The 24,398-nt window shown below is 37.0% G+C and overlaps 1 protein-coding gene across 6 annotated transcripts in view; it reads right to left on the bottom strand.

The window, feature by feature from the left end:
• Positions 1–1,357: 1,357 nt before the first annotated feature.
• UNC79 (unc-79 homolog, NALCN channel complex subunit) overlaps positions 1,358–24,398 on the bottom strand; it is a 102,407-nt gene continuing 79,366 nt past the window's right edge. For 3 of the 6 annotated variants that reach the window (XM_018082857.2, XM_018082856.3, XM_018082852.2), the window contains 9 exons: positions 23,880–23,984; positions 18,288–18,365; positions 15,698–15,787; positions 12,977–13,152; positions 11,992–12,178; positions 10,370–10,567; positions 8,093–8,170; positions 3,466–3,507; positions 1,358–2,789 (listed from right to left, as the gene is read on the bottom strand). In XM_018082857.2, coding sequence (XP_017938346.1) covers positions 2,589–2,789; positions 3,466–3,507; positions 8,093–8,170; positions 10,370–10,567; positions 11,992–12,178; positions 12,977–13,152; positions 15,698–15,787; positions 18,288–18,365; positions 23,880–23,984 — 1,155 coding nt within the window. In that variant the 3' untranslated portion in view covers positions 1,358–2,588. The remainder of the gene's footprint in view (positions 2,790–3,465; positions 3,508–8,092; positions 8,171–10,369; positions 10,568–11,991; positions 12,179–12,976; positions 13,153–15,697; positions 15,788–18,287; positions 18,366–23,879; positions 23,985–24,398) is intronic. The other 3 variants (XM_018082854.2, XM_018082855.2, XM_018082853.2) reach the window with 1 other exon arrangement.

Below are 24,398 nucleotides of genomic sequence, written 5' to 3'. Positions count from 1 at the left end.
TCCCTCTCCTTGCCTTTCAGTTGTCTTTCAGATTCACCAGGTGACAGCACATCAAAACACAAAAATATCTCTCTCCTACATGTCCCACTTTTCAGGGGCCCAATAGCACTCCTGTTTCACTAGGGTGACCCCAGTCCCCACAATAGTGAACCTGGGCCCTATTTATGTGGTTAGCCAGCAAAGTTATCACCTGTGTTGCAGACACAACCATGAAGAAGACACAGTAAGTGCAAATGTGCTCTAGCAAATGTACTATGAATGTTCCTCTCTTAGACTCTTAAGCGTGTTAGGTGCATAAGTAAGATAGGCCTATAAGTGAGTTACTGTTTATAGTAAATTCTATAGTATCTTTTGTTAAATTGTTTAAATTAGGCTATCAATTAAGTGCTGTTAAGTGCTGTTAAAACCTTTAGGCCTAAACACTGTGGTTCAGTTTGGCAAGAAGGTCCACTCTGAACCCTTGTGACTCAATAGGAGGGTGTCTCTCATTCCTTTTTATCCTTATCCCTTCTTCATCCCCAGCCTCCATGTAGATCATTTTAGGTTGATTTTAGTTTTAGAATGATTTATTGATTTTAGTCTGATTTTTCTCTGTGTGCTGTAGCCACCGACTAAAATAGGAGAGTGGACCTTGCCAACTTTCACTTTTATATTAAACCTGCTTGTGCCGATACCTTTGCCGGGGATTTTTTGAGTGACCTAAAACACTCATTCATGACAATGCCAATGAGTTGAAAGTCAGACAAAAACACCAGGAGACCTGTGTGGACAGACAAAAAACTCCTGGCCAACCTCAAACACGAAAAGGAGGCATACAGAGGGCAGAAGCAAGGATGGGCATTCTGAAAGAAATGCAGAGACATTGTCCAGTCATCCGAGGATGAAGTTAGGAAAGCTAAAGCCCAGCAGTATTTGAAGCTGGCAAGGGATATCAAAAAGAAGGGCTTCTATAAGTACATAGGGGACAAAAGGAAGACTGGGGAAAATGTGGGCCTGCTGCTGAATAAGACAGGGCACCTGGTTATACATGACATGGAAAAGGTTGAAGTACTGAATGCCCCCTTTGCCATTTAAGCTTAGACCCTATAATGTGTGAATCTAAGAAGGAAGGAAAGCCAAATCAATTTCTCCCCATTGAAAACACAGATAGGGGGCTATTTTAAGCAAGCTAGCACATGCCTTACTGTCTTTTCTTTGTTTCATAGGTTAGTTTTATTTTTGGTTGCTGTTTTCTTAATGTATAATGGTATTATAATGGCATATATGCAAACATTTCCATTCTTATTTTAGTAAATGCAGTGAGGAAAGATTGACCCTTCACAAAATCTGAGATGTACCTAGGCAGATTCCGAGAGTAGTAATAAGGACTAGGGATTTAATAGCATTCTAATATACAACTTAATGTTTGTTATTCTTCTAATCAGTGCATTACAGAATAAATACAGAAAATACAACTGGGATAGCACAGATTTAAGTATTTATTACAAGAGGTGGTAAACTATGATGCTTTCAAGATTTTATGTAAAATCCACTGAGTTAATTGATTCTCCTTAGATTCCAATGGGCTTTGGCTGAATCCCCTAATGATGTTAAAATCCATCTGTTATTAAACATCATGTTTAATACAGCAGTATGCAAATGCTGGGATTTGTAAATACCATTATGCAAAACTTCAGGTCCAATCATGCTCCTCTTGAAGTCTGCAACATAAATTCTGTAGACATCAATAAGAATAGATCTGGGATATCCATTTTTAATTGCACTGTATACAAGTATTGACAGAAGAATACAGTACAGTAATCACAAAATTAAAAAGGCTTCTATGAAACCTACAAAGAAGAGCAGCAGAGAATCAATGAAGTAAAAGCAGTATTTCAAAGAATTATAAATCAGACTTGGCAGTTTTGGAAAACCTACTGAAAAAAAGACGAATGAATTGGCACAGTTTAACAACCTAATTTCTAAGTGCACTTCATAACAACTCTCCTTACAAGCTGCTGTTTTCCCAGAAGATGATGACAAAAAGCCTCATTAGAACATCACTGTTTTATAGTGACAGATTTTATTGCATTGCCAGCTGTGAATCTAAAAAAAAAAAAAAGACATCCCCCCTAAAAACTCCTATAAAGGTTCCTAAAAACCCGATTTTCTTTTGTTATTGTCAAAAAAATAGCAACATAGCACTTCCATGTTTGTGAATACCCACAATTCTATTTTTAAAAAAAATAGAAGTTAAAGAAAAGTGATTTTCGTCTTAGCTTCAAAAATAATGTAAAGAAACATTTAAGAACAAGATATTTCAATGATCAGAGAGATATGTACAATGTGATAGATTTGAGTCCAATCCTCCCAATATATGCTCAAGAATGCAGACTTAGAACCTGTTGATCCTGAGTAATTGTAACTATAAACTGGCAGGATCAGGCTCTTAGCTTCACCCATTATAAGCTTTTTCACAATCTGTCCTAGGCTAAAAAGTATAGATACAGTATATACTCTGTATACTGACTTATACAAAAGGTCTTTTACAGCTCTAACTCTGTTATTGCTAGGCTAAAAAATTAATATTTTGAAACAAATTACATGAATCATAAAGGATAAAATTGAGATGCAGCTTCTGATGATTGAATTTCTACTTGAGCCATTTTGAACTGGGTACACTGTAGCCATTTGCGGAGCACAGATGAGCTATTGTTCATTTGTCCTGAGCCCTGTAACATCCTTAGGCTGTGATGGTTGACATTGCTCTGGATGGCTTGGAGGCGTAGCTGTAGTCCTGCAGATAAATGCTGTTGAAATAACGCAAACCATTCAGTTTCTTTCCTTTAATACAGCACTGTGACAGCTACAGGTTGTTGGCCAGGGAAAGTTCTTACACTTGCCCGAGTGTCGAATTTCTTTCTTCCACATCCTGCACTGTAGTGTTGCCACAGAGGGCAAATGTGCTTACAGAAACAACTCCATATTGACACCAACTCCACGACTTTTATTCTCTTCACCAAAATTTTCTTGACTCACAAACCACTTCGATCCACCTTGCTCTCTCTTACAAGGAGGGCCAGCTGACACAGTTTTACCCAAGCCCATAATATCTGCTTTAGAACGCAAATCTATCTCCTGAGTCAACAGTCACAATCCTGATTTGTCAGGGGACTCTCAAGCCTAAGACATCAGGAAAACCACAGATCAGGGAACAACCAATCTCAGTAAATACTGAGGAAAGGCCTCGATGCAGAACCAGGTTACAGGAAAGTTTCAGAAGGCAAAAGGAGAGCAGTACTGATCACAGGGCAAGTATCTCAGCCAGTGATGCTCTGTATGCTCACACTTGAGATCTTCATCTGGATACACTAAAAGGATCTATTTTGAGAGAGTCTGGAGACCACATCTAGTGATTTTACTTTCAGAACTTACAGGAATGTATAACACCAAGAATAAAAGGATAAGGTACTAGAAAATACTCACCTTTAGGTTTGACTGTATCATTGGCAACCACATTGGTATGAGCTGTAAGATGAGAGGTGTATTTTGTTATTACACAAGTGACTGTAAACATGCTTCAGTTACTGTGAGACAGAGAAGGATATATCTAATGCATTTAGCCATTTGAATTGACATAGTTTGAACCACAAATCTGAGAATGTGGTTATTTTTAAATGATGCATATGTTTTGGGGAAGGTAACTGTCAGAGGTAAAGAAGCCAGCTTCCCTTTTTTGTAGCTTGATGAATCACTGGTAACAATTATTAATATCCTGTTTAAGGCAATGATGAGAGTACAGAATAAAAATATATTAAAGGAAATCACTTATTTTCCTTGTGAGGGTGTTTCTGTATGTGCAGGTGAGCAGTACTGGAGTGAATACAGTAAACATTCTGCAACGTGAGGCATTCATTGGGAACTGAAAAAAAACATGCAGCAGAGGTTCCTAATAAAATGCCATATATTTAAATGGTAACCAGCATTTTATAAGCACTAGTCACATCAGTGCTTCACTACAGGATGTAAGACATTCTCTAGGCCTGGTAGAACAGGTAAAAACTATCCAGAATTACAAGGTGAGGAGGTATACAAATCTGTCACTTACTATTGAACTGGACTGGTATGCATTTCAGACTCCTGCTCCTTAGGGAAGTTTTACTTCTGAGTAAGTGTAACGTGACAAGCTTATGGAAGACAGAGAGGCATTTCTAGCAAAAGTATTCATGTTTTTCTATATTAATTTAACCACTGAGGTTACTGTTCTAAAATGTTCCTCCAAATGGCATTAAAATTTGCAATTTGCCAATTAAGCTTCCGGGAGCTGCAAGTTAAACCTAATCACTATTGACAACATTAGATAAAGTGCTGCTTCCCTTGTGCAAGGAATGATAATTGTTTCAATTTCAGTGCTGTTTTGCTGGAGAATCATATGCAGCTCTGTCAGGACTCATTACTTAAGTCTACCACATGAAGAACCATAGTCAAACCTCAGCATTTACAGAGAGATGAATGCCAAAACAGCTGGAATGCAGCCAGATGCAGCAGACGTGAGCTCTGTACATCCTTCTGTGGGCTCTCACACTAATGAAGTGCTTAATAAAATCCAGTGACTGCTGGAGTGTTCTTTGGTGAGGAGGAAACAGGTAATCATACTGAGAAGCCATGCTCTGTGCCCCAGTGCCATCAACAAAATGTCACTGAAAATTTCATCCAGCATTAATGAAGTTCCTATGCAGACAGCCAGTGGTGACAGGACTGGTGTCAGAAGTACGTCAAGCAAGGAGGGAAGCTAGGTAGAAAACTTAGGATACCCCACTGCATCTGAACCAATTCACTGGACAACTTTTACAGTCAGCTGAGAGAACGAAGCACTTCACATCCAGTTCATCTTGTCCCAAAGCAAGTATCTAAAATAGATCAGGATGAATCATGTCCAAAAATACTGTTTATCTCCACTGACTATAAAGGACACTTATGGAAACTAGCTTATATTGACTCTCTTATGGAAAGGTCTAAGGTTAGATACAGATCTTTGTCCTCCAGCACCACTTCTGTCTTCCAGGGTCTGGACTCATTTAGGGAAACATAACATTCTGCTGCAGGCACAAGCAAGCAAATCCTCTAGTGCTACAGCTGCCAGACAGATAAATGAGACAAGAAGACATTTTTATTGAAGCATTTGAGTTTTGTTAACTAATCCCTAGCCCACCTTTTCTTCACAAAGGAAGAATACATAAAGCTAGTTAGAAAGAAAAGCTGGAAGAACAGAGTGCTGTCAGACAATGTTAAATTTTTTGAGTTTATATTTTCAACGGAATTGTATTGATTCCAAAGCAATTTTTTATGGAAACCAGGCTGTACAATAGACTGGTCACTGTGCTATTCTGGCTTCCCAACTCTGCTGCCTGCCCAGTTCTCTAGAAAGCTACCCAGCAGCTGCTGGAGCTGCCTAGAACCCCTGGATCTCTAAAAATGGCCTTGTGATTGGTGAGCTGTTCCTGTCTTTACTGTAAGCCCCCAAGTTCCTCAGAGGTACATTTGATGGTCAGACAAAGATGTGATCAGCAAGGAGCTGGTCCCTGTCATCAACAGCTATCACTGGGATGGCCAGTTTCCCAGTTCCTTTGACATAGAAAAACAGGAGAAAAATTGAACACTTCCATTTAAGCTCTCCCAAAGCAGAATGCTTTCCCTCAGAGGAATATATAATGAATTAAATATAGATGCAGGTATATGTGCATCTGTGTAAATGTGTGTGTATATATATATCTCACTACAACTTAGTAAGAAAATTAAATGGTTGAAATGTTTTCACAGGAAAGCAACTTTGTTTTCTGCAGCAGACTGGTAAAGATAGTCTAATATCAGATCCAAAAAATATCTTCTGTGAATATATGGAATGGCTCAAAGACTATAGGAAGTAATCAAGACCTGTCTCAATGCTATCAGTGTGACTTTAATTTAATAGCAAAGGCCAATGGTACCAGGAGGAGGAAATCACACAGCGCCAACACAAGGAGGAGATGGAGTGCTTATCTCAGGTGTAAAGAAAGCTCTTCTTTCAGTGAAGGAGATTGTTTATGTCATCTCTTTCTTGCTTGTTTTATGACAAATTTCCCCTCACTTGTCATACATGACCACCTAGGTAGGATAGCAATCCCGTAAACTGCCTGGCACCATGTGACATGCACCACCTTCTCATTTTGGTGCATTAAAAATGTGTGTGTGGAGTCATGCCATGACTTCATTAACAAAGTAAGTTCTTGCAGCACCTGGATCCTTAGATGGAATAAAAGACACTGCAGTAAACATCATTATATGAACGATAAATGGTCAATATTTATCAGTGCTAATGTGCTCTGTTCCAAGAGAAAATAATTGGTAATTATTAATTTTGCTGAATGAATCTCTGAAAGTGTTAACAATGTTCTGTATAAAAAAATATATCTCACTACACTATGTCCTTTCCTTCAGTGAAAACTAAACCTTGCTTGAAAGACTTACATCTAAAATAAAAGAAATAAAAAGCTTTAAAACATAAGATAAAATTGTCTAGAATAAAACAAGCTACCAAAAGACTGTCCAGTCAACTGTTTTCAAAGAATTGTCATCCATGCAGACTTCTGAAGTAGGAGTAACAAAGTTCAGATCCACTTCACAGCCACTGAAGAGTATCAAATCTGATTTTTTTAAATTATAGAGAAGCCACTCACAGGTTCCTCTGTAAACTTTGTGCTGCTGAATCTCTGAAGGGCTTAAACAATACAGTAAGTCTTTCCCTAAATTGTGGCACTTACTTTTCAGATCTACAGTATGTACTTTTACACTTAGTTACTTATAAAAAAGATATAGTAACCTGGAACTAAAAATCCTATAGTACCATTATGTATGTATATTGTTCCTTCAGGATTTCACTTTAGGGCTGAATGAAGGGGATTTGGTCACCCAGATTCTTCTCTTCCATCTCCCATCCACTAAACATGAAAGCTTAGCAACTTAACTCTGAGTTTCACAGTTTTATGAGCTTGATTTTGTAGTAACAACTATGTCCTTTTAACCTGATTTAGCACAGTATTGATATATACTCTCAAATATAACCCCCTTGAAAGCATTCATTTGAATTGTGACAGGGATTTGGCCCTAAAGGCCTCTATTTTCACAGCTTTAAAGTCATTCTTCATCCTTGTCAAATTCTGAACATCCTGGATGGCTGAAAGAGAAGCCCACATGTCTTCCAGGGACAGCCATAATCATTTTAACATCCCTTAGTGACAGAATTTCTGTAGTGAATCAAGCCATTACTGACTATAAACCTGTATTTTCACAGTGAATGTGAATGTTTTTATGCAGTTGACATAAAGACCTTCAATTTTAGCTACTTTATTTTCAATTCTTGTTGGATCATAAAAGACTGGAGTAAAGCAACAGTCAGCAGTTTCCTTTATGACAATAGAAGAACTATATTAACCTTAACTACTTGATTTGCTTATATTTCATGTGAAAACTCTCTTCAGAATAATGCACTGTGAAAACATGTATAAAAGGCTAGTAAAATCAATTTATGCTTGTGAGACTACCCTACTCCTTTGGGAATCTATTCTGCAAGCACTGTGGTAACCCATAGGAGACTGACTACTGATTTCTAAAAAATCAACAGGTACATAAAATAACAAGAAAACCACTGTGGCACGAACGTTTTGTTATCCACCTAAAAATGGGAGGCTTGGCACAGTGAGGTGATCTGCAAAGGACCTATGTTGATTAAAGGATGGCTGAAAATTCAGACACTAGCTAGAAGTTCCCAAAGTCAGCGACATCAGTTATGTCTATTAGAGGAATAAGACCATTGCAACAACGTAAAGAGGAAGTAAATTAAATATTGCTTTAAAAAAATCAGAAGAACTTGAATTTGAGATTATGGTCTGGTCTTCTTACCAGACATTTTACTTTTCATTATGCTCTACTACATTTTATTTCTGCATTATCATTCAACTTCAGTTTCTTCCGCTTTCTTTTTCTCAGTGGGAGGGGAAACAGAAGACAGTATGTTTAGAAATCACAATAGTCAGGCAACAGCATTAACTAAATATTCATGGTATGGTACGCCTACCTTTACAAAGATAGTAGAGTTGCATTCCTGTAAAGCCTCCATTAAACTGATCACATGCAGGCACACCATTTCCACCATCTTGGAAAAAAAAGTCAAGCATAAAATCAAAAAATGTCCAAGCATAACAATGTAGTAAGCTAAGCCAACACTCTCTAAGCACAGTCTTCCTGTATTTGCTGGGCAGTTATACTACTGAATCACTAGATGTGCATTTATTAACCACTAACATACAAGATTAAATACTACATGAGCACATACGGGACATTTTTTTAATTTAGTTTTCTCCTGATGTGATAACATCTATCTATTAAGTATTTCAAGTGCTTGATGTATTTTAATTCATATCACACATCAAAACAAGTTTCCTTCAGCTTTGTTCTTTTCAGACATCATAAATTGTTTTTATTTTGCTGTGTAGTTCTCATCAATCTGTGTGTCACAAATTGGTATTTTTATTTACTGAATCTTTGAAAATTAACATACTCACAAAAACCATCTTTTTATCCCCCATCAAAAGACAATTTATTGTTTTGAACTGACAGCTAGTCTGTAATTCTTCCATTTTGTACCACAATTTATGACAGATGCAAATATCAGTTATTTGGTAGTAGACAGCTTTTTATGTTTCATATTGTGTAAATTCATAGATACAAGACAAACACCCTGAGCCAGCAGTGAGTATTTACAGTGCCTGTCTAAACTACATGTAAACTCCCCTCAATAATAATAAGCTTAGCTTTTATGTTGTGCTTTTCATCTTCAAAGTGCTTCACAAACACTAAGTAATTAACCTCACAACACCCCTGTGAGACAGGCAAGTATTATTATCTACATTTCAAAGAGCAATGGCTGAGGTAGAGAGCTTAATAACTTGCACTAAAGCCACTTAACAATATACTTTCAGAATCAGGATTGGAACTTAGGACTTCCAGGTCATGTTCTTGTCCTAAGGCTTGACAAGAGGCTTTTGTGCCTGACTAAAGAACTGGCTGGTTAGAAACATTATGCACACTTCCCATTTCTTCAAATGGAGCTTCATGAAGTACTGTTCCCAAAAGAGGCTTCTGAACCACAGAGACCTCACTAGGTGTCAGAGGCTAAAATATCATCTAAAGACAGCTATAGGTGGCCCTTGCCTGATATGGACAAGACACAAGCAAATAATAATTGGTTCAGAGACATTCAAGTGCAGCCCACACAATGACAACTAAAAGGGCAAGGTCCATGCCTGCCTGGGATGGAAGATGTTTCACATGGGGAAAGGGGAATTACGTAAAATAATTTCCATAGAGATAGCAGGTCTACATTTAAAAAAGAAAAAATATAATCCAAACAAACACAGAATGAAAAAACTCGAAAGCACCAAACCTTAAAAACCCAAACCTTAAGAGCACCTGACTTAGTGGACTGGGCTGTGTATAAAGGATGTTTCTCACTCAAAGCTAACATCAGGCTCCCCAGAGCCAGAGCTACTAGTTAACGTCTCAGTTAAAAAGTTTTGACCTGTCATGACTTTCTGAGAAGTGGGAAACAGTAGGTCTTGCCCATCAGAAACAAGTTCTTAATCCTAAGCCTGCAGGCACAGAGAATCATTAGTCAAGGGCAAGCAATGGTACCAGCTATGAGAGGGCTGCTGGGACCCCTCTGGGTTCTTATTGTACAAAATTGCTCCAACAGTAGTGAGTATTTGAGATAAACAAATGTTTAAAAGTTATTTCCAAATAAATAGTCTGGATGATTTCTGGATGTAGTGAATATTTCCTTTTCAACTCTTATCTCTAGAGACACCTCCTTCAGGTCATTCATTACTCAAAAGTGAAGTGATATTTATTCAGCTTATTTTTGATGAGTGGCCAGTGAGTTATGAATAGTCAATTGTCAGCAGTTGTGTATTTTTTTCACCATCACATGGCAAAAAATAATCAAGTGGATATTCACAGAATTATCCTAGAACACTTCATTGCTGCTGTAAGGCAGAGTCAGATAAAACAAGAGATCACAGTTAAGAGCAGGATATATGATTCAAGGAGCTCTTAATCCAACAAGCAGTGACTCTAGCTCTTGATCCTGATTCAGGCAGAACCTGGTTAGATCCTGTTTCAGGCCCACTGCAGAGTTAAACCACTACTAATTAGCTATCCCTTTAATTTCTCAAAAGCAACAAAGTCACTTTATGATGTTATTCATAGTCGGTTGTATTCCATTGAAACACTGAAGCAGAGCCAAGCCCTCTCCAAGTTTAATCTGTACTAAATCTGTCTGCAGCACCTGACTCACCACTTTGTTATGTGCCATTAGCTGAAGGATGCTCGGTGTCACTCGGCTCCAGAACTCCAGGGCTGTAAGGATGGCTGTAAAGCTAAATTCATTCTGATTCTGGACTGTCGGAGCTACGGCTGTTTGTTCGCAGTACACTGTCCAGAGCTGAGCAAATATAAATGCATGGAAGAGGGAACACATGTGCAGAACAGATGTCTGTACAGAAACAGAAAATACAAGAAAATGTTTATTTAAGTAAGTGCATTGGGATACAGCGCAGAGGCTTTCATCAAAGCACTCCTCTGTCATGCATCCCGAGACTGTGCAGTCTCACCCCTCCCGTTCCTCTATTTCCCTCTAAGTCGGAGCCAGTAAATCAAGTACACTTGATAACATCTTCTCCATGTTTAAAAAATGGGTTTATATTTTCAGACTAAAAACTGCATTTGCAAACACACTCCCATGCAATCTAAGAGTATGGCATTAAGGTCAGTTCCTTTAAAAGAAGGTTAGTTTTGCAAAACAGGTATTCAGGACTTGTTCTGAGGCTTTCTTCATGGAAAATTTCACTGCAATCTATGGAAGGCCTAGAGGCCCTGGCATATATGACTCCATTTCAGAAATGCTGCTAGATTAAGTCATTCAGCTTCTGATCACCTGAAAGGATGGCTATCATACAAAATACATGCCCTTACATGTGTTCTGTTAACCTGTCATCCATTTCTACTTTGTTGGGACTGCTCACAGTCACAGGAAAACAGTCAAGGAAAGTAAGTTTTGAAAAACTAAGAACTCATTTTGCATACTCAAGCATGGCTCTTTGCTAATCCTTGTTACATATCACAGTGTCTGAGCCTCCAGGAGTGCTGGACATTAACTACTTCACTACAACAAAGATACTTCTGGCCAGAGATGTTTTCTCAGTTTGTAAATGCAACAGGAATTCATGCTCTGTGGTCGTCTGACTGCACCAAACATTGCAATGGTTGCCTGGTAACTGGAAAGAGGTATTTGAAAGAGCAAAAAAAGGCCAAAGAAATGAATGGGAAGCACCAGTGTCTTGGTTAGGTGAAGGGAAGAAAGGAGGATTTTATGTACAAGATAAATGTGTGATCATTCCACTTCTGTCACTAATAAAAACCTTGTTGGTGTCAAAGACTGCTGCTATACTTCTGTTAAACTACTGTCACAAATGTCTTATAATCTTCAATAACTCTTCTTGTCCTGAGCACCTTGAGAAAAAAGTTGTGCTTAAATCATCACTGCTTGCAATTATTTTGATCATAAAATTATTTACAAATTATCCAGTCTGAATATACAACTAGAATAAATAATTTTCTGAGAGATTTGCTACAATTTAGGTCATTGTTAAAGCTTCAATTTGAAATTCAGTTTTTCCTTCCTCACTCCTGTGCTGAGACATTTTGAAGTAGCTGAACTTCAAACCTAATTGTACAGATTTCATCAGTTTTCCATGCATAAAGAGGTAGCTATGTAAAAAGAACTACAGAGATCTCTTTCCCTAGATCCCAGATTTTATTAAGGTTTTAACCCTCCTTTCTTGTTATAAAAAAATAAATAAGTGTTTGCAATAAGGCCAACACATAACACCTCTCCACATATAACACGGAACCCCTTACCTTTGATTGCTCTGGAAACCCAATCAGAATAACAATAAGGTGGTCAGCAATTTGTGAGCCTGCATCCAGTGGAATAGGCATGCAAGATGATGGAGAATTTGGACAGACAACATTATGTGTCAGAGATCCCAGAAGTAGCCAGGACAGCAAACGAATGTGTGAGACACATTCTATGAACTCTTTGGGCCTGTCAAGAGAGAGCAGATTTTAAACAATAATAGCTTTTCTGGCTTTCCCCAAAATATGGAGTCTCCTTATACACATTAAGCAGATGCAGTCTCAGTGTGCTGGAGGCACAGATCATTGGTACAGCTTGAGAGAAGACTTAGACTACACAGAATTTAGTGGACAAGTAGTCCAGGATAAATCTAGGACAAGAATAAACAGTCAAACAGCCTAGACTCAAAACATCTCATTTGTTGTCAAGGTAAGACAAGGGACAGTATCTCCCTTTTTTTAGAAGATAAAATGCTGCACATCAGGATTTATCACAGTGAAAAGGGACAAAAAACATGTCTTGAGCAGGATTTCTCACACCTAACTTCATAAATGAAGTTAGTATTTTTATCATCACATCAGTAGGCTTATCCTTAAGAGTTCTCACTCATTTGTACTCCCTAAATTCAAAGGCCATTTCCCATTGTATTCTCTGTAATTCCCAAAATATTTTCTATCATTCTAGGATTGATCAGGCACTTGTGTGCTTTACACTGTCTGCATCTAGATCAAGAATCAAGATAATTTCCGAGGTAACTCCAGTCAAGCCATTGAAGTTACCTCCAGTGTCCCTTTGGCATGTACTTTAAATATTACATTGACAAACTCCTCAGTTAAGGATCAGGGAGCTGCTGACCAGCTGCTTCTATGTCCCACTCCCATTATTCCCTACTGTGGGTCTTATCTATGGAATCTGGCAATAAACACAGAACTTGGTGAAGATTTCTAACTCATTTTAGTATTCCTTCCTGTGGAAAAGCATTCTCACCCTTGTTGCATTGCAGAAGGAGGATGGTAAAGCCAAGGCAAATATCGGATCACAGCTTTGTTGTCTCTGTGGTTTCCCCGAGTGATTTCCATAGCAGCAATCTGAGCTAAACCAACTTTCAGATGTCCACCAAATGTGTCTTCATGCAGTGGCTGAGAACAAGTCTTCATGTGACTCTGTAAGGCAAAGATCTGATTTCCTACCCAAAAACTAAGTTCTTCCAAGCAACAGCATGTTTTATTTCATTTCACTTCAATTCTTTCTCAGGATCTCTAACTGTGTCTACAAAACAAAACCCGGAAATAGATTTTTAAAAATTCTCCAGCACCTGTATTAGTATTAGTCCCTGTATTAGCTGTATTAGTAACAGCTTGATATGCAGATCTTTCCACAGAGGGTCATATTTTCAAGAGTCTACACAAAATATAAATTGTACAAAATGTATAGGCAGCTTTTGTCTCAGCAAACTCAACAGCTGATAAATACAAACTAATGCTTGCACATCCAGAGAGCTTAAGTGAAGATGGAAGAATCTAACCATTTAACAAGACAGCATCTGGGCAGGAAGTGCCTTCCCTGTACAATATTCCATTTACACGTTCAGAAAGAAGCTCTCACTTATTCACCAGCAATATGACTATATTGCACTATTCTGTTGTTACAAATGCCTTAGAACCCTGGAAATAAAAAGGGCCAACCTTTTACCAAGAAACACATACATATTTATTCCTGGAAAGATGATTTATCATCCTGCTTTGCCAGCTTTAAGGAATGTTTCATTCGCGCTTCTTGAAATACTTCTATATTTCTATTAAGCTAACTTTGCATTACCTTCTGCTACTAGACTATAACAGAATACATGCTAACTGCAGTTGCTTGCTTAAAAGGAGAGCCATATGCTTTGTACAAGAAAATCTAGGTCATCAGTTATTCAATTATTATAATAGGATAAAAAAATCAGTGAACCAATAATATTTTTGTAACAGATAAGTATCTGACTCCAGAAACTTACACTCTCAAAAATCACTTACTTAAAGTCTTTTTCAAGAGAAAAAAAATCCTGTGTAGCAGCATGAATATCTAATGGCTTTGTTATACAGCCAGGTAAAAACGACAGACAGGTATGTAGGCAGATACATTATACACCTTCAAAAAAGGTGGAATTTTCTAAATAAAGCCTTGCCAAACTTTGCAAGCTGTTATCCCAAAGGGATAAAAAGCATCATAAACTGAATTGAAACAGTACACTGAAATGTGATTATCTTCAGAATTAACATTTTTACCTTTTCAATAATGCAGTAATTGCTAATACAAAGGACTAAAAATAATTAACCTCTTTCAAAAAAACTATTCTCAGACATGCAAAAGATGATATCAGGCAAGAATAAACAAACAACTATTTCTCTTCACTTGATTCCTACAGAGAGTAGAAATTTCCAAATTTGAACACACACATTAAAATTTTGCTGTTGGGATTGTTACTGGTCATATAAATTATATAGCATTCTTAGTTAGCTTGGTACTCCAGATGCTGTTGATAATACATACTTGTAGTAAGAAACTGTACAACTGGATGATCTTAGGACTCACTTCCTAGTGAGTAACACCTCTGTTAATAAAACCCAAGTAATGTAAGTAAATATATTAAATGAGTTTACAAGAATTTGAATCTAGATTTTGTGAATTTGTTTAAAGTTCTGACTATTTCGGAAATCAGAAATGCTTACAAATATTTTCTCAACTATGTTGGAACCACAGAGTAAGTTTTATCTGGTCTGGTTAAACAAGAACTGCCCTTTAATTTTCCAAGACAGACAAAGCTTATTTTTTACAATACATAATGTTTTAGTCATATTTGACTCTCCTATTATGCTAATCTTGTTCTCAGATTCCTGTATGACATGGTTAAATCAAAACATGTAATTTTAGGGTTCTGATGTAGTTTTAAACAGCCAGACCACGTATTTGGGAAGCTTCTTGTCCAATTTCAAAACATAAAAGTGAAAAACCAGGTAGAAGTTTTAGGAATTCTAGGTTTCGATCAGCTATTGATTACTAGGATGCTTTCATGAAATGCATTCCTAAATAAAATATTTTATGTTGACAGAAGTATTTTCCTATCACTCCTGCTACAATCAGCATCCAACTAATGAAAATAAAACAAAAAGCAGTTTCAACTACAGAGGTAAGACCAATATTTGGGTTTTCCCCACCTCAACAGAACATAACCTGAAAATGAAAACAACTTCCATTAGAAAAAGGACACCCCCTTTTTTCAGTGTCTGTTTGTGTATAGAAAAGACACAGGATTCCTCCAGAGGAGTGTACTTAGTCATACAGGCAAGGACTTTTATGTTTCCCTGTGTTATATTAAACACCACTGCTTCTCAGAGTGACTTTGCTATGACATTAGCTTATCATCAACATTTCAGAAAAACTTATCATTAGCTTATCATCAACATTTCAGAAAAATCAAGCCTGCATTTCTATTGTGTGCTCACTATATTTGAATCAGCCTCCATTTCAACACTGCATAAGCTACTTTTTACTGATCCCCCAGAAATCTCTAACCTATAGCAGTACTAACAGCTTTTTAAAATAGAAAGAAAAAAAAGTTGTCACTCATCCTCAAATACTTCTCCCAGGCAGGTTCCTTACAGAAAATACACTTCTTCTAAAAAAAGCACATACACTTTAAATCAATGTATGCTCAGAACCAACCTTTAATTTGGTTAAGGTATGCATATCTGCAATGAAATCCAGCACTTCCCCAACATACTGCCTCATGCATTCCATTGCTGCTGTTCCACACTAAAACACAACAGAAATAAGTTTAAGTACCAGGTTTTGAATGTTCATGTTTTTGTCTTTGTTTCTTCTTCACCAGAATACAATGTCTGTCTCAAATTCTTTATTTTACTTTTTAGTTAGATTACTTTAATTAAGAATAGGTATGCTTTGATCTTCTTCTTCTATCTGTAATATGCCCTCTTATCTGATTACAGTATAAGAAGATGGCCCAGTGTCTGTAAGCTTCTTCATGCATCATAAAATACTCTTATCTGCCACAGTGATAAAAGATTAACTCATGAAACTTGCAAGAATACCCTGTCATGTAATCCTGAAATTTACAGGAAAATCAAAGTTTTAAAAACACGATGAGAATTTAACAACTCAGTTTTTCAGGCAGCTGAGCATTTCTGCAAATGGAAACAATAATCTATAACTGAAATTCAGTCACACGCACAGATGCCCTTATATTCACATTAATCATGATGGAAAAATAGTATAAATAACTGTCTTCAGGTATTTTACGTGTAAACATCACTAAAATGAACATCACTGAAATTTACTTTTTTCCCCTTTTTTAAAAACTAACGAGTATTTCTGATATACTCCTGAAGCAAAAGCATTCAAAATACAGCATCTTAATGGCACTTAAGCTACAAACTGCTTCAGTTAGATCTTAAAGGTATGAGCATTGAGAAGCCACATGTGCCAGAGCAAGAACGACCCCAAAGGGAAAACAAAAGGACTCCATGTGGTGCTTGCTGTATTTCTGCAGTACAAATTTTCATAATCCTTTTCCTAGAACATAGTGAGAAATGCGAATCTGGCCTTCAGCTAGTACATGATGTGCCCAAGGTGTGCAAAGCAGTCAACGGAACAAAGCTGTCAGATTAAATAAAGACTTTGAACAGACCAGAGAACCCTGGAGACAAGCTTTCAGAAGGTGATACCACCAACCCACTAGGTATCAAATAAACTTCTGTTTCTATGTTAATAGTCTGAGGTGAAGACAATGCTAGCTGAATTCAAAGGAACTATGAATGCCTCATGCTTAGGGGCCAAGTTAAAGCAATGATTAACTTTTGAAGCTAAACAATGAAATTATTAAATTAAATATCCTTTTGAAGTCACAAAAGACTACTTTATCCAAAGTCATATGCTCAGGGTGAAACCTTGCTGTAGAGTTTACAGAAGAAAACTACTCCTCTTTGACCTCTACTTAATTAACTACACTTTGAAGCACAGAGGCTGATTACCCTCTCTGAGTATACAAATAAACCAGATTTAGTTTTGATCACAAAATTAAGCCTTAATTGAGTTTTAGTGGCTGAAATTTGAAAAACTGCTAGCATTCTTAAACAACTCTTAAACAACTGACCCGGGCACTCCTCATTTTTGTATGGTAATATCAATCTACACAGTGTTGAACTGCGCCACCTTCTGGCTTTTCAAAGGTTGTTTCTGTCAGTTTCCATGACAGAATAAAAACCAAAATAAGTAAAATAAGGTCACCCTGTCAGTATATCCTCCATCTAGTTTATGTGTATGAAGGATTCCACGTGGGTTTCAGAATATTGAATAACAGAATTATACAAGATACTATACTCCAATCTCTGAAAATAATGCTCAGTTGCACAAGACTTCTTTCCAACCATCTACTCTGTTTCATTCAGAGTCTGATTTTCTATGATTTCTTCTGAAATGATCACATTCCTATCACAGCTTCCCACACCAGTGTTAGTCTATCTATTTAAAGCAAGTATAAATTAAAATATTCTGTTGAGAGGAAAGGTATTATTAAAGATTGGCATTTAAAAAATCATGAACTTCAGAAGATAATGGGAAAGATCCTATCCCGTCATCCCTAAAGCTGACACACATATTGGGAAACATTTTCCTCACTCAGCTTGTGAAGCAAACCTGGGCTAACCCTCTTCCATCTGTTTGGGTACTCAGTCACATGTGTCATGGAACAAGAGAAGACTTCCCACTGTGCTACTTCCTCGCATATTCACCAGGGACATGCTCAGTGCCTAGGCAAATAGGAGTACTTGTAATTTAGTACTCCTAAACTAAACTCATCATCAGGATATAGATGAATGCTTTACACATTGCCATGAATATAGCATTAACCCCCTTCTTTAACCAAATAATCTTTTGTGAGAATGGAGGCAATGGCTTGTAGCTTTCCACCCTGCTACTATTTTTTGAGGCATTCAGCTGCTCTGTTCCCCACACAGAATAGTAGAAGGTCTCGATTTGTCTTGAGCGTAGGTTCCACTAAAGTAGTTACATGACTAAAGATTATCAGTGAAACTAAGGGAAGCAACATCAAGTTCAGAACTTTTCCAAAATTAATAAAAAGGATGAAGCATCTCAACCTCTGCCTGTAATACATCTTACCAACCAGAGGAGAAATGAAAAAGAAAGAGCATTAATTTTAAGGAAACAAGCTGAATAAGATATTTTTTTTAAAAACAGAACAACAGAACTAAGAAATAGACTTTGATTCAGTACTTACTCCAGGCATTGAGGCAATCATCTGTTTATGCAAGATTGTTGACTCAGCTAGTTTTGTTCCAGCATCTGCACAAACAAACTAAGAAAAAATTAAATACAAGTTATTTTTTAAATTTTTTGGAGTAACCTGAAGACACTAATAATTTATTCATTACTTCATTAAAATCAGTTCAGATGTCTTCTTGATTTTATTCATGGTAATTTGCCCTTCTAGACGTCTTTCTTCACAAACAACCTAGTTAACTCATCATTATAAATGAGATAAATATAATGAAAAAATTCTGACTTTAATGTGCTTAATTAACACATATGTTGTGCAGGAGCAATTTGGAGAATACTGCATAATAAATCAGACTTTCTTTATGAACAAATATATATATACATATTTTCTATTCCTTCTATATATCAAATGCTCCTCATTCATTATAGAATAAACCATGATAGAGAACGACAAGGTAGAACATGCTATATTCTTCACTGTGATATAACACGTTCACTGAAGTTCTGCAATGATGAATTATATAAACAGTTTTGAAGATGAGACCATACCGGTATGGTGTCATATAACTTCTGCACAATACAGGCTGCAGTATTACATAAACAAGGAGTTTCTGAGAGATGGTCAGTGTCATTCTGTTATAGTAGAATATTTCTAATTGCTCTTACACTTTTATTTTCCTTGCTTTATTTTTCTTTTTTCTTATTTCTTTTTATTTCCAAATCCCTTGACCTAAAATCTCCAATGTCCACATCATTCATATATTAAACAAGCTAATACTGTTATTTAATCATTATAAGATTCAATAAGGCATTGGACACCCTGCAGATGATTTGCTTGTTCCTACAACTTCTTGTCCTAACACTACATTTGCACTTGAGCAATTTCTGTCCATAGCGATGCAATGTAAATTTCTAAGAAAGAGCAGACAGAAAATAACTGCCAAACTAAGGTCTAAGATTTAATTTTCTTTCTGGAAAATTAATACCACGGTACTTTCACAAACTAGGACAGATATTGACTACACAATATAATTTATGGTTGTCTAATGCACGTGTGTTAGCAGTACTCTCAATGACCGACCACTTTGTGAAAATTTCAGAATATCCTCTACAGACCTAGAATTTACTCTTCCACAAGCTTTACCTTTCAACTGGATTTAATCTGAACTCAGACTGCCAACCAAGACTTGGAAACTACTTCACCTGTCTTGACAAAAAGTCCGAGACATACTTGAGTTTAGACTAATAATCTAACTAGTTATCCTCAGACACTGGCCTGGCTCCAGTTGACTCTTCTTCTGGTTAAAATTTATTTTACACCAGAATGAGCCAAATAGAAATAAACCAGGAATCTAACTCATATTTCAGATGAGACATGGCCTGGTGCTCTTCTGTGCCACAGCTATAATAGGTACATGGAAAGCAAATGAAAGCCTTAGGGTATGGGCATATCAATCCAGCAAAGACCGATGAGTCTTAGTTCAAACAGCAACCATGACTCTTCACTTCTCTTTTAAAAAGGACCGTTAATGGACTTAGGCAAACAGATGACAGATTTTCTCTTAATGCACCCTATTTCAGAAAGAGCAATGCTGACACTAGGTCCACTGGACAACAGAGAGGTTGTTTTCCTGTGTAAACAATTTTTCAGTCAACCATTTTTGTGCAGATTTGGCTTCTCTTGTACTACATCAGCTGCAAAAAAAGACCATAATTCCACGACGAATCTGGCTGAGTATATTTAGCACCCAACAATTCAGTGCACTACTACAGCCACTGTACAGGACTCGACATCTAAGTCACAAAAAACCCTCACCAAAGACAAATGCCATTTATTTCAGACATTTTCTTTTCAAAACAACAACAAGAAACAGCACCCAAAGGAACCTCTACTGGTCTGCTATAAGCTTTCTAAAAAAGCAGGAGAGCTATATTAAAAAAAAACTATATATCTATAGCTTTTCTGTATCTTTTGTACAGAAGAGTTTGGGTTAAATAAGAGATATTAATTTATATGTAAAAAAACCTGATAAATTTAAGTCAACCTCTAGTGAATAATTAGGCCTTGTTTAGCTTATTTTTCTCATTGTCAGACTGGCAGTTCCAGGCATCCTTCCTGAAGTTGCAATGCAGTCAAAAAAGGATCACAGAATCAGAATCATTTAGGTTGGAAAAGACATTAAGACCAGAGTCCAACCATAAACCTAACACTGCCAAGGCTACCACTAAACCATATCCTTATGTGCCACTCCACTCCATCACTTCCCTGGGCAGCCTGCCCCAGTGCCTGACAATCCTTTCAGTGAAGAAATTTTTCCTAATAGCCAACCTAAAACTCTTCTGGTGCAACTTGAGGCCATCTTCTCTTGTCCTTTCATTTGTCACTTGGGAAAAGAGACTGACCCCGACCTCACTACAACATGGGGAAACCAAACTCAAAATGAAAAATTTCTTACATTTCCAGTCCAGTTCATTGTCATTTATGTTGTCTCCCTCTACAGATATTATAATACATTAAGATGTCATTGGTAAGCAATTTCATGCCAGTCGTGTAAAAAACAAAAAAAGGAAAAAAAAGGGAAAGAAAAATACCCCGACAGTGTAAAAAAATGAGAAATGGGTAAGTAGTTGTCATGCATCTTACTGGCATTGCCTGCTGAGGTACAGCTGCAGTGTAATGTCTAAACTGTAATGTCTGCTGACTGTAATGAATTATCTATACATCATAATCTGTATATATTATACCTCTACCATCATAATCAGATGTTTTAAAATATATATTCTTATAAACATATTATATGTCACCTTAAATCTTTTCATTCAGTAATTAGTGGATTAGATCTTCACAGAAACATAAAGTGAAACCACTAGATATACACTGATTTACATTAGCTCCTCCCAAAATAGGAGTCATCTAAACAAAACAGATCAGATACACTGAGTCTTAGAGCCTGACTGAACAAGCAAATTCTAAAGAGACACTAATACAATCTGAAGTCAGTGAAAATCCTGAAGATGTGTGCTAATGAAATGTGAGCAGGAGAAAAGCAATGGGAAACAAAATGCTGGGTGAAGAAGCAGTTCCTATGGAAACCCATGGAACAGCAGCATGTACATGATGGCTTTCATTTGCTAGGACAAATCAAGGAGACAGACTTTCTGTATCTTTTATCATCCAGGACACCTATGCAATGATTGGAGTGATGTGGTTAAAATTCTCATTCTTTGTAAAGTGGGATAAAGTTAACTCTCATCTTAGTACTTATGTCACCAGTGACACTGATGGCACTATATAATCTGGAAAAATGTGGGTGTCAAATGTACATTTCTAGGAATTCCTTTGTTAGTCAGCCCACGACTGATCTATCATTAAATTAAAGTGCTCCTAACTTCTTTGTTATCTGGAACATTTTGATGGAATCTCTGTATTCTGTGTGCACTGTCTGTATGGAATCTTGCATACAAGCTCACATGTCCATGGAGACACGACTGTTGGAAATTAAAGCCATTAAAGCCATTTGCTGTGTTAATTCTGCTATGGCCTTGTTGATTCAAAGCATACAATTTGAATTAATATTGTAGTGGTTCTGTGTGGTAAATGAAATAATCCCTTCATTCTATTAATGACACCAAAGAAAATTTAAAAAATCAGATATGTATGCGTTTTTTACTAGCAAATTTCTTAAATTACAGTGGGCTTAGTGGTTACTATGGTATTTAAATTCAAGAGGCTGTTGAATGATTCAGACCACATACTACTGAGAGCTGCCAATTTGCACAGTCAATGGGAGAAGTAGTCATCATGCCTCCAGTAGGCATCATCTATGGCAGATGGTCTGAATACAACCCCTATTCTTTACCACTGACTGCATAAAAACAGAAGCTGGCTGCTTTGGATAGCAGGAAATATGAATCACTTCATCAGCCTCTGAAAGAAAGACATCATAAAAGACATTTATATCCACATTAGATGCTGTTGTGTAAGGTATGAATACATCTCAAAGTGAATACAGCATATGGGAACAGTGCTAGGAGGAAAATCCAGGCAAATATCACTTTAACTTTATGAGATAATGTAAAGATACATAGTTTTGTTTACTGGGTCTATAAGGTGTTTGACTCAATATGAAGAGCAAGTGTTTATTGGTTAAATACCACTGCTAAAACTGACATGGCATGTTTGCATTCTCAAATGAGAAATTCAGGATTGCCTAAACTGGGGGATGGTCATCCTTTGGGGCAGTCACAGGACTGAGCTATACAACGGAGTAATGCAGAATAATTGCTTTATTCTGTAATACAGGAAAAGTCAGTTCTAGTCAACCAAATACCAATGCACACAGTATCAAGGTGCATCACTGCACCTGTAAGACAGAAAGAGATTGGTGGTTGTTAAGCTATTTGATGGTACTGGCTGGGACTGAAAAAAAAGAAGTTTGGAATTAATAATAATTTTTTTAAAAGGGCAAATTCCTGCTTTTTAAATTAAAATGGATTTTAAAAAATAACCCTTTACCAACAAAAGAAAAAACAAAAAACCAAGCGTTGCCTCCCAAATTCTTCCCCTAACACTGATGGCAAAATAATTGTTTTCAGAGTTATCCTAACGGCTATATAATTTCATTTGTCAGTATTATTTCTCTGTCAACTGGCAATCACTTACTATGAGTAATGTACCAGTACTCAGAAGAAAATAAGGCCATAGTAAGCTACATGAAGCTCTGATCCCACAACGGGAACGGAAAGAGTGAATGGAGCTCAGATGCTGGAAGCATTATGAATGACCTACGTAATAAACATCTTGTTTGCACCTTATGGAGTGCTGTTATGCTATAATTTTAAGTTCTTAAACACATATCATTGTTAGCTCATTGTAAACAATGAGAGCCCACTACCTGTGACTACATTTGAAGAACTTCAGTAAATTGTTTTTGTGGGACAGGTTTGTGGTGGCAAACTTGTGTCACACTTGCCATCTTGGAGGCAGAAGAAGTTTTCACAAGTCTGTGTCTTATTTCCTCAGATATTCCAATGAAAAAGTTAGCTTAACTCCATAGAATGAAAAGAACAGAAATATTGTCTATGTATTCTTTACTGAAAAACTACAGGCTAAAAGACAATGGTCTTCAGGGACTGGAGACAGTTTACTGCTAGAAACTGAGTTTTGGCCCATGATCAACTAGCACCCTTTCCCAAACAAACTGCACACTGTGCTTGGGGCTAGGATATGAGTACCTGGGGCACCTGCTCCACTGCGACATGGTATGAAGCTCAATGGACTCAACCCTTATGGGTCCCTTCCAACTCAAGATATATTCTATGATCCTCAATATGGCAGCAATGATGCACAGCTCATTATCATTCTGTGAAATGTGGATTCCAAATTTAGTTTCTTAAATTTTAATGTGGAAGCCTCAATGCATGCAACAATGCGTACATAAGTAACTGGATTTCCATTCAAAGAGTTCCTGCTTTCCCAACATTGCTGGTACTTTTTGCAACCATGTTGGACTTAGTTCTTCTTCCTCTGTCCCACTCCTGAAGTTGGGCTGAGACAGGTTCAGTATGAGAATTACACAAGAATCTCCTGTACCTGCACCAACAGCAGCAGATTCATGTCTGGCAAGGGTGACTTTAACTTGAGTGCTTGCAGTAACTCCAATATGACACTGCGCGTCAAGTAGAATTTGTCCCTTTCCTACAACAAAAAGAACACAGAATTATGAATGTCCTGAAAGTCACCAACAGCCACTAGTAAACAGGGATACTTTTTATTTAAGTTTGAGAATAACAAAGTTACAAAAGGGTACTAGTTTCTCCTGTCTTACAAAAAAGCAGACATCGCTCATCACTTATATAATTCTATGGACTTGACTGAACAGACATCAGTGAATGTCATTATGCTTTGATGTTTTATCAGGCACTATATCCAAGATTTAATATTTCTCATGTGAAATACAGATAGATTTTATAAAACAGTTATAAAGCCCAGGCATACAAATGTAGCTGTCACTAAGTTCCATACAATAAGAAGAGGGGAAAGCAGTAAAAAATTACACAGGAGAGCAAAACTGGTATAGTATTTAGCATTATTCTTTCACTGAACCTGCCA

Source organism: Manacus vitellinus, unplaced genomic scaffold (genome assembly GCF_001715985.3).
Source record: "Manacus vitellinus isolate BGI_N305 unplaced genomic scaffold, ASM171598v3 scaffold_6_pilon, whole genome shotgun sequence".
Lineage (NCBI taxonomy): Eukaryota > Metazoa > Chordata > Aves > Passeriformes > Pipridae > Manacus > Manacus vitellinus.
The sequence above is the reverse complement of the archived record's forward strand: the minus strand, read 5'-3'. Positions and strand labels throughout refer to the sequence as shown.